The following is an 11,222-nucleotide window of genomic DNA, read 5'->3' as shown; positions in this document are numbered from 1 at the left end:
CTATCTCTGTCTCTCATAAGCCAACCCAGAAGGTAGATGAAAGTGTCCATGGAATTGTTGAAGGAGGACATGTTATGGATGCTAGCTTGAATAACAGGGGTTAAGGCAGGATAGAAATCTAAGAAGTTAAAAAAAAACTGCTTTAAAATATCCTTTAGGCAATCCAAAAACCAGTTAGCCAGTTGAATTCCTTATTCATTTTGAAGCCACTATATGAGTTGTCCTTGTTCAACTCTCACAAAATCATAACAGGAAAACCAAACCCCCTAACAGTTCAGATCAGAAAATAAGTTCCTTTCCTCCACTAAATTATATTCTTTCATATTTTAGCTGAATTTACAGTAGAAAGAACCCTCAAAGGTAAAGAATCACATCTATATCCCATCACATCGAAAATTACAACAGACATTTGGCCAAATACAGAAGGCTTGTTCCCGACCCCCATTATGATTTTCCACTTTTTATTTATCAATTAGCATTTCCAATAAATCAAGGAAGGAAAAAAAAAACCCTCACAACTACATTTGTTCCATCAAATCTCCCATCCTCCTTTCAAAATGTGCAGAAGATGCACGTTGCAAGAAAAAGTAAAAAAAAAAAAACAAGCTTCAAGATATGTGATCATCTAGGCTTCCATTATATTTCCTTAAGCTGGTTAGTTTTCACGTGTCCTCAAAACAGTGAGCAAAATCCTTATAGCAATCTCCAGAATGGAGTTGGAGAAACTCAAATTATATGGAGGGGCACAGCTCAACCCAATAATATCCATGCGAGTGAGAACATTATCCTCTAGAGTTAGGTTGTCCCATTTCTTCTTCTTCTTCTTCTTCTTCTTCTTCTTCTTCTTCTTCTTCTTCTTCTTCTTCTTCTTCTTCTTCTTCTTCTTCTTCTTCCTCCTCCTCCTCCTCCTCCTCCTCCTCCTCCTCCTCCCCTCCTCCTCCTCCTCTGTGACAAGGGAATCTGAATTTTCTACCATTCTCAAGTCTCAATGTTTTAAAAACATGCTCTACTTCATTTCTCCTGCGGTTCCATTGTTTCCATTCAGTTCAATTGCCTCTAGGCCTTCGTTTCTGTTGTCCTCCTTCTCCATCCCTTCCCGCTGTTCTTTCTCCTCTTCTGCGTCTTTGTTTTCCTCTCCGTTTAGGAGGTTCATGGTAGACAGGTGGGCGAGAAGTCGTCCTTCTTTGAAAGACTCAGCCAGTTCTTTGGCACAGCAAGAAGGTGTGTTGGTTTCATAGGTATTGTGAAAACTGTTGTAGTCAACTTCATAAAAGTCCTTCTCTAGGGTAAGGACAGGGGTGAAACGATGGCCCCAAAGCACTTCTGTGTCCATGTAGGAACTCCGAGCCTGGCAAGTCATCCCTGTAGGAGAGAATAAATAAACAAAACAGAGATTTAGTAGTGAATACTAAAAGTGCAGGGCTCCCAGATCATACAATGGGGAAATAGAATGTGCACATCAATAATTTTCTTTCTATACATGAGCCAAAACATTTTACCACTGCTTCTCAAAGTTAGAATGGAATAGCATAGAATAATAGAGTTGGAAATGACCTTAGAGGTCTTCTAGTCCAACCCTCTGCTTAGGCAGGAAACCCTATACCTGTTCTGACCTCCAAAGAGCATAAAGCAAACTCCTTGTCCTGACAAAAAACCTTTTTATTAAGTTACTATGTTACTAAGTTAAGAATGAATTCCTCTCATTCACATCCAGCAAAGTCTTTCAATGGTAAATTTACAGTCACAGACCATATCTGGCTTGGAGAGCTGCCAAGCTGATCTCTGCAACACTTGGCAAGGAGTCTCGGAGAGTCACGAACCAATTACGCGAACTAATCGTCTCCTGCAAACTCCACTCCCCTTTCGTTCCTCTTGTATTTCCTCTAGGAGGGGCCATTCATCGTCCATCTGTGGCCTTACTCCCAAGTCAACCCCTGTTCCTTAGCTTTTCCCTTCATCTGACAACTCTGCACATGCACACACTGGGAACAGGCTCCAGCTGTTCCTCTGCCTCACTGATGTCTGACTCCAAAGGCAGCTGATAACTGTCAGATGGCCCCATCTCTGTCTCCGATGCAGAGCCCTCATCAGAGCCTCCCCCAGACTGCAGGACTGGCCCATGTTCCTCCCCAACCTCCTCACTGTCTGAATCTGCTTCCAGCTCGACTGGCCATTGGCGGGCCACAACAATACCATTGTAGAAAAATGGTTGTCCAATCTCTTCTTAAAAACCTGTTCTTCTGATTAATTGTTCTCACTGCTGGGAAATTCCTCCTTAGTCCTAGGTTGCTTCCCTCTGTGGAATGGAGGAGGTGTGGAAGCAATGGATGGCCTACCACCCATTGCTTCTTGTCGATGGCAAACTACTTCTGAAAATCCTTGCAAAGAAAACTGCAGGGTGCAGTCTCCAAGGATCAGACATGACTGAATGGTCCTGTCCATCAATAAACCATCTTTCCAATCAGCCTCCATGTTTCCATGTCTTTCTCCCCACTTGGAACTGAACCCACGTGGATATGTCTTCCAATATTCTCTAGCCCCAATTAAGCACTGACCATTAGATGACTAGATTCTTGTGTATAAGCAAGAACAATAAATGAGCTCAACTGGAACTTAACATTTGATTCTGATTCTTTGCACCTGACAACAAATTAACAGATTTGGAAGGGACTTTATAGGTAATCTAATTCAACCCTCCCACTCAAGCAGGAGACTCTACATCATTTTTGACAAATGGCAGTCCAATCTCTTCTTGAAAGTCTCAAGTGAGGAAGCTCTCACAACTTCTGAAGGCAACTTCTGTTCCATGGGTTGATTGTTCTCACTGTTAGAAAGTTCCTCCTTATTTCTAGGTTGAATCTCTCCTTGGTCAGTTTCCATCCATTATTCCTTGTTTGGCCTTCAGGTGCTTTGGAAAATAGCTTGATCCTCTCCTCTCTGTGGCAGCCTCTCAAATATTGGAATATTCCCCTGGTCATGTCTCCCCTGATCCTTCTCTTCACTAGACTAGCCATGCCCAGTTCCTGCAACCGTTCATCGTATGTTTTAGCCTCCAGTCCCCTAATCATCCTGGTTGCTCTCTGTACTTTTTCCAGAGTTTTCAAGAGAAAGGCAAACTCATAGCAAAGCCGTTGCTGTATTATAAAACCAATTGTTTGCTTTCCTTTGCAACCCAAAGAAACCCTCCAAGGAGTAAAAACCTTACCCAAAGCCTGTGTTTCAACCCATTATTTGAAAATTGAATGCAATAAATCTACCAGTGGCCAATTGTCAACAGAGAATGTTCCAAAAGCTTGGAGAAAAAGCGAACGATAGCTGCCCAAAATTATACTTTTTAATGTTCTGTAATTGAATCAGCCAATGCATTCATTATGTAACTCAGACAAATTGGAATAAATAACTTAGACAAAGTGGAGCTCACAAAGGACACACAACCTCTTTTTTTGGTTTGCATGATTTTGCTTTTACAGGTAGTCCTTGACTTAAGAACCACAACTGAGCCCAACATTTCTGTTGTTAAGTGGGACATTTGTTAAGTGAGTTTTGTCCAGAGGTGGGATTCACTTACCTTCCCTACTGTTTCATGCCTCTTCTGTGCATGCACACTGCCTTCTGCGCATGCGCAGTGCTCGTGCATTACATCGGGGGCGCGGGGGGAGAGAACTTCCTGCAGCTACTGCTACCAGTTCTCCCAAACTGGAGTGAACCGGCTGAATCCCACCTCTGGTTTTTCTCCCATTTTACGCCCTTTCTTGCCACACTTGTTAAGCGAATCACTGCCGGTGATAAGTTAGTAACACGGCGGTTAAGTAAATCTGGCTTCTCCATGGACTTCCCCAAGGATCACATGACCTTGAGACACAGTGACGGTCATAAATAAGAACTAGTTGCCAAGCATCTGAATGTTGATCCCATGATTACGGGGATACGGCAACAGTTATAAAAACCAGTCATAAGTCACTTTTTTTCAGTGCTGTTGTAACTTTGAATGGCCACCAAGCCAACTGTTGTAAGTAGAGGACTACCTGTATAATGTCTCCCCCCCCTTCTTTGCAGCAAGGGTTAGGGTTAGGGGCTTTTCTATTTCCTAGGAAACCACAAAGAAAAGTGAAGTGAACACACAACACATTCACAGACTTTGTGAAATGATTTCCGTATTCCAAATGAACATGGATTTTGAGTCCATTTAAATATTCTACAACAAAGGTTTGCAAATTTGCCTTCACTTGAAATCTCCCAAATATCCTTTAGATCGTCAGATATTTGGCAGATCATCCGACTGCTGACATTCAGATCCAGCTTGTCTCTAACACGATCTTCAAGGGATAGACAGCATGTGTGAAGTTCTTAGAGGGAGTAATTGGCACACCAAAATGATCCGGGTAAGTGACTTAAGAGTCCTCAATACAGCGCAAAATACATTTTTTTCACTCCAAGGTAAATCCCAGTGAATCCAATGTGATTTCCTCCTGGGTAAATTATGTAAGACTTCAGCTTTAGTTCAGCTTATGATTATACATTCCTTTAAGTAGCCTGGAAAGCCTTCTTTCCAATTACACTTCAAAAACATGAAGGACAGATTTGAGAAAGCAGTTTCTGAGCAGCCAAATTAGAAAACGAATCCGCCAAGATTAATTTAAGGTTGTTTTTATTCTGACTCTGACATTCTGATCTCATTGGGATGGAGGTATTTCCATAGGACCATTGTTTGCATTCAAAGCTGTCCTGAATTGACTTCCGCAAAAACCAAAATATTGACACCCAGTCATGGTTTAAAGGTAAAGGTTCCCCTTGCACATATGTGCTAGTCGTTCCTGACTCTAGAGGGCAATGCTCATCTCTGTTTCTAAGCCAAAGAGCCAGCACTGTCCATAGTCATGTGACTGGCATGACTAAATGCCGAAGGTGCACAGAATGCTGTTACCTTCCCACCAAAGGTGGTCCTATTTTTCTACTTGCATTTTTACATGCTTTCGAACTGATAGATAAATAGATAATGAGAGAGAAAGAGAGAGGGGGGGGAGAGGGAGAGAGAGAGAGATAATGATATAGCTAGCTATATCATGATAGATAGATAGATAGATAGATAGATAGATAGATAGATAGATAGATAGATAGATAGATAGATAATGGATATATGATAAATGATAGATAGATAGATAGATAGATAGATAGATAGATAGATAGATAGATAGATAGATAGATAGATAGATAGATAGATAGATAGATGATAGATAGATAGATGATAGATAGATAGATAGATAGATAGATAGATAGATAGATAGATAGATAGATAGATAGATAGATATAAGTAGGTAGGCAGGCAGGCAGGCAGGCAGGCAGATGAGATATAGATAAAAACGTGGACATCTTTCAAAAAAATACCTCAATCCTAAGAAAGTATAAATTAGTTATATATAAAGAAAACATCAACTTCAAAACAAGTCCTACCTGGATTGTGAACTGAAATAGAGAAAGTTTTTTTTTCTCTATTGTCAGATTTTTAAGTTTCTATTACAATACATTTCTTCCAAAATGACTCTAAACAGCTTCACCAGTTAAAAGAAACAACCATATATAAAAACCATCACCTGCGGGACAACAGCACACCCAAACAGATCACTTCCAACCCCAAGGCCCGGACATTCTCTTTGGTAGTAACCAAAGCTGACACTGCTTAGTTTTGGAGGTCAGTTAAGGGTAGGTTCTGCCTTCTGCAAAGCCAATCATTGACCAGAAAGTTTAAAAAAGAAGGTTAAAATGTTTTAGTTGACTAATGCATTGTCATGATGCCTCCCAATCACCAGAATCTTAAAATAATGGAGATGGAAAAACATACTACATGGATTCATATCTTTATAAGTTATCAAGATTCTCCTCCATTAGCAACTGAATGTTTGACATCACCTTTATCAAAAACAACAGCATGCCATAAACCTCAGTATATAGTTATGCTGGCCATGTGTCCAGAAGGGTCTTTGCCAGCCCTGGCTACTTCAACTAGGAAACAGAGATGAGCACTCTCCCCTAAAGTTGGACACAACTGGACAGGTGAAATCTTCACCTTTACCTTTTAGGAAAACTGGAATCAGTCTGAAGCCTTACCTGTTGCTTCCACCATGCCTTCCAAAATGACGACAATTTCAAATTCTTCCTTCTCCAGCCGGGCACGTGACATCTCCCAAAAGGGGCTCTTCTCATTGATTTCATGTGAAATGATGAGCGGGGATACCAAAAACAGCCTGTCATCCCCCGTGTCAAATCCCACATTGATGTCCGTTTGATTCAAGGGGATGAATTCCCCTTCTTTGGTCTGTTTGGATTTAATCATCTTGGCTCGGATAGATGCCTCCACAATGTGGGAATTCCTTAGATCTCCAACCCGGAACATGAGACACAATTTCTCATCCCGCATCGAAATCACTGCGTTGTTGGAGAACATGAGGGTCTCTGCCCTCTTCTTTGGTTGACTGATCTTCACAAACATGCACCCCACCATGAAAGCATTGACTATGGAGCCCAGGATTGCTTGCACCAAAAGCAATATGATGCCCTCGGGACATTTTTCAGTGATCACCCTATGGCCATAACCAATGGTGGTCTCGGTCTCAATGGAAAACAGAAAGGCAGAGACAAACCCACTGAGGTTGTCAACGCAAGGGATCCAGTCTTCATCTTCCACGTGGTCTAAATCTCCCCGGATGTAGGCAATGAGCCACCAAATGAAACCAAAAAACAGCCAAGTGATGGTGTAAACCATGGTAAACACAAGAAGGTTAAAGCGCCACTTGAGATCCACCAAAGTGGTGAAAATATCACTGAGATATCGGTAGGTTTCTCGGACGTTTCCATGATGAACGTTGCACTTGCCCGTTTTCTCCATGTATCTCTGGCGTGGTTTCTTGGTTTCAGCTACCAAAAGACGCGTTCGGTCCGTGGCAATGGGGACATTGTCCCGGGCTTGTTTGGGAAACTTCTTTTGCTCTCTGGGGGTGACACCAATTTCCATATCTTGATTCATGAAGATCCTTGAGTCTCCAGCCATGGTTGGGCTACAGAAGAGGGGGAAAAAATATATTGTAACTCTGCCTTATAAAAATAAGTAGAATTGTTTTCCTCAGCCTACTTGTCTCTTGATATTTGTGATTGCAAGCCACGTGGGCTGATAATGATGCGAACTGACATCCAAAACATTTGCAGAACAGCAGTTCAGGGAAAGTGGATCCACATGTTCTCAGGCGATTATAGTGCATTTTCATGGGCACTTACACGCTGATGATTCACTTTATCCATAAAAAAAATCTCCACCTCCTTCTTTTGGCTCCTTAACTTTAACAACTGAAGTGTCAGAATTACCCCTTTCCTCTCGCCTCCCCTCCCCAAAAAAATTACCCGGATTTATTCAGTACAATTGCAATTTCAAAGAAGCATTTTGCAAAATGCATTAGCCGGAACAAAACGTAACTCAGAATCTTTTGCAGAGATTGAATGGGAATTCTTCCTAGCTGCCTCCAAAGGAATGTTACATGGATGGTTCCAATGGAAGTGCTCTCTATGCACATAGGAAAGCATATGCCCATACTTTCTAGCTGCCCAGCTATCTACTATCTAGCTATCATCTGCCATCAGGGGTGGGATTCAGTCGGTTCGGACTGCTTCGGGCAAACCGGTAGCTCCGACAATCAGTTGGAAGCGAACCGGTTCGCTCCGACCATCAGGTCGACCCGCTCGCCTGCCCACCCCTGCGCTTTACTTGCCTACATCCTCTCAGTTGATTCACGTGGCAGAGCCGCGGCTCAGCTGTGTTACTCCCCAGAAGTAACGTAGAAGGTAAGCTTTGCTAAAACTGCACACATGCAAAACACACGATCACCGAACCGATTGTTAAACTGGCAGGATCCCACCACTGTCTACCATCCATCCATCCATCCATCCATCCATCCATCCATCCATCCAGACAATTTGCATAACCATCCATCTCAAACTGGAAACTCAGAGGTCCCCAATCCCCAGTCCGTGGATAGGCACCGGGCTGCAGCACGCCAGAAGTCAGGCCACGGAACAAGTGAAGCCCCACCTGTAGGATACAGGCAGCATGAGAAACCACACCTCCTCCATTCCACAGAAGAACCTCTCTCCATGGAACCAGTCCCTGGTACCCAAAAGGTTGGGGGCCACCACCCTGAGAGCAATGGTGGGATTCAGCCAGTTCACGCCTATTTGGGAGAACCGGTTGTTAACTTTCTAAGCAGTTCAGAGAACTGGTTGTTGGAAGAAATCTTATTTTGTTTTTTCCCCCCATACTAATCCTGTAAGAAAGGAAACATTCTGGTGTTGTTTCTAGCCTCATCTTTATTGCCCTGCTTACAGAAACTGCTTCTCCAGTTAACCCTTATTACCATTGTAACAACTAAGGCGAAGTGCCCATCGACCTGAGTGACATTGACTTGGCCACGCCCACACAATCACATGATCACTGAGCCCCGCCTACCCAGATGGTCATTAGTGCAGAGAACCGGTTGTTGAATTATTTGAATCCTACCACTGCCTGAGAGGCAAACAATCGTAAAGAATTAAAATAGAATACGAATAAATTAAATAGAATTAATGAATCAGTTCCTTTGAGATAGGCCAACTCCAGAAAGAGACAGCAAGGATGATAAGAATGCTGTTCTATTGTTATAGGATTGCTTTTAATTTCTTTCTCATGCTTTCTCCTGTCCCCGGATTGTTTCTTTTATTTTATTTTTTCTGAATACATTCTTCAAACTTATCTTATTTATACACAAGATAGGTGCAAATGATTTTTTTTCACTCTCCCCCTTCCTCCAGTAACCGAGCAGTACTTGAAAAATACAGGAGAATTTGCACTTATTAATGGAATCCCTTTATTTTTTTCCGATAAAAAGAAACCCTGTTATGAAACCTTTCATTTATTTTTGGACAAAAGTGGAGCTCCTGTGGAGAACTGTTCACCAGTCCCCGTGTACTTCACACACACACTGAGAGACACACGGATACACACACACACACACACACAAACACAAAGAGCACAAATCCTAGAAAAACCTAACCCTCCCTCTTAATCCTCTGTCTTTGTTCTTATAAATTTACGGCTGGGATTCAAGATGAAGCAATATAACTAAGCTGCATAAAATAATATAATTATAGAAATCTATTTTTGAAAAATACAAATGAATGCCCAAATCAAATGGCAGAGGAACCAAGGAGAATAAACAGATCCCAGTGAATCTCACCAAAGTCAGTATTCGAAATAAAACTCAGGGACCTTCTTAATGGTCACCTCTAAAGAAAAGCAAAGATTGGTTTTCAACCCAGCTTCTTTGATGTGTTGAAACTTTTCCTTTCAAAACCAAAAAGCCAAGGAATTTTCTATTCATGCTTAGTTTTGTTAGAACCATTTTTTCAAAGGAAGGCAGTGATATTCTAAGGCATTTCTAGCTGAATTTCTTCTCCAGTGGTATTTTCAATGGAATAAAAATGAACTTTTGTGGGGGTTTTTTCCCCCCTGCCTAGAATTATGGCAAGAAAGTGAATTCTGTTAAATTGCTACATTTCCAATTCTGGAGTTGAACTTCAAATTATATATGGAGAACCCCAGAAGGGAGAAAAAAAGACTCAAGCTGTGTGTCACTTTTTTTTACTTATTCTAAAAACTGAGCCAGAAAAACACCCCAATATTGCTACTAAAGGTAAAAGTAAAGGTAAAGTTTCCCCTTGCACATATGCGCTAGTCGTTCCCGACTGTAGGGGTCAGTGCTCATCTCCACTTCAAAGCCGAAGAGCCAGTGCTGAAGACGTCTCCGTGGTGATGGGGCCGGCATGACTAAACGCCAAAGGTGCATGGAGCGCTGTTACCTTCCCCCCAAAGGTGGTTCCTATTTTTCTACTTGCATTTTTATGTGCTTTAGAACTGCTAGGTTGGCAGAAACTGGGACAAGTAACGGGAGCTCACTCCATTACATGGCACTAGGGATTCGAACTTGCCAAACTGCCAACCTTTCTGATTGACAAGCTCGGCGCTTTAGCCACTGAGCCACAATATTGCTATTATGGAGCATCAAAATAGAATTGGAGAATTGCTGGAGAAATCAAGGGAAGACACAATATATTGTCCAGTCACCATTTTATCAGGCTGCTTCATCAGCTTCCTTAAAAGCCCAGCAACTTTGTGTCATCTCCTCAGTTTAAGCTGATCATGAGCTGGACTGCAAAATCTTGCATTGCATTGTGATGGATGTCAATTGCACAGCTTCCAGCAAGAGCCGAAGTCCATTTTCCCCCTCTTTTTACCACCCTCTAATCCCTTGCTTTGGAGTTGGGTCAGGATGAACTGAATGGAGCTGAGTGTTTACTAGCTGGATGCCCTTCCTGACACCTATGCTGGGTTCACAGCAGATATTTTCTCTTTCCGGCCTGATCGAGAAACACCTGCCGCTGCCTAGGATTGAATTCAAAATCTTCCAAGTGGGAGATCTGCGCTGCTGAAGAATGGAAGTCCAATAAATATGCAAATTGCAACATCATGGAAGGATAGTACAGATCCGGCAGAAAACAGGATCAGCAATTCTCCAACTGTATTTTGATTGGTAGTAAAATAAGGTGCCAATCTGACTAGAATGAAAAATTGAAATGTAATGCAAGGCAAAGTATACAGAGAAATATTTCTTACCTCAATAGGAGAGGAAGTGTGATACAAGACATAGGATATTGGCTTGAACTCTTAAACTCCTGAATTTGAAGCTTGTCTGAGTCATTAGTGTTCTAAGTAGACTTAATGTGATCATTCCTTCCTTAGCCTCCCTTCAGCAGCTGCGAAGACAAGAACAGGAGATTGCAAACTCACAAAGAGCTGGACGCAGGCACTATTGATTACCGAGCCTAATGTCTGAGTGTGTAATGCGCTTTGATTTCTCACATAAAAATAATTGAAGTGTGAAGCAATACCAGATAAAACAAATTGGATACAAGTACACAGACGAGAGAGATGTATGAAAAAGAGTCGCGCAGGAGATAGATTTCATCTCTTTCTAACAAGCCCTGGGTCAGCCTATCGTTTCTGGTTAAGAAATGCCATCCCATCATCACTGACCACTTCCTTTGAGATAGAAGAGCAGGGTGTTCTTGGCTCCAATAAGCCAGTCCTTGCTTAACAATCGATCACTTAGTGTTAGGTAAGCTCCCTGTTGGGAGAGCGAGTA

The 11,222-nt window shown here is 42.0% G+C and overlaps 1 protein-coding gene across 1 annotated transcript; it reads right to left on the bottom strand.

Moving 5' to 3' along the window:
* Positions 1-1,006: 1,006 nt before the first annotated feature.
* KCNJ5 (potassium inwardly rectifying channel subfamily J member 5) lies at positions 1,007-10,725 on the bottom strand. Its single transcript, XM_032229743.1, has 3 exons — positions 10,694-10,725; positions 6,106-7,052; positions 1,007-1,362 (listed from the first exon to the last, which is right to left on the bottom strand). The coding sequence occupies exons 1-3, from the start codon at positions 10,723-10,725 to the stop codon at positions 1,007-1,009; spliced, it is 1,335 nt and encodes a 444-aa protein (XP_032085634.1).
* Between the last annotated feature and the right edge of the window lie 497 nt (positions 10,726-11,222).

Source organism: Thamnophis elegans, chromosome 13 (genome assembly GCF_009769535.1).
Source record: "Thamnophis elegans isolate rThaEle1 chromosome 13, rThaEle1.pri, whole genome shotgun sequence".
Taxonomy (NCBI): Eukaryota; Metazoa; Chordata; class Lepidosauria; order Squamata; family Colubridae; genus Thamnophis; species Thamnophis elegans.
This window is presented reverse-complemented; position numbering and strand designations above follow the sequence as displayed.

Bases quoted from the DNA above. Each gene is read 5' to 3' on its own strand.
- KCNJ5 (XM_032229743.1), bottom strand. From the start codon at position 10,725: ATGTCTTGTATCACACTTCCTCTCCTATTGAG. The intron at 7,053-10,693 runs GTAAGAAATATT...CCTCTTCTGTAG, and splicing joins ACACTTCCTCTCCTATTGAG to CCCAACCATGGCTGGAGACT. The intron at 1,363-6,105 runs GTAAGGCTTCAG...TCTCTCCTACAG, and splicing joins AGGCATGGTGGAAGCAACAG to GGATGACTTGCCAGGCTCGG.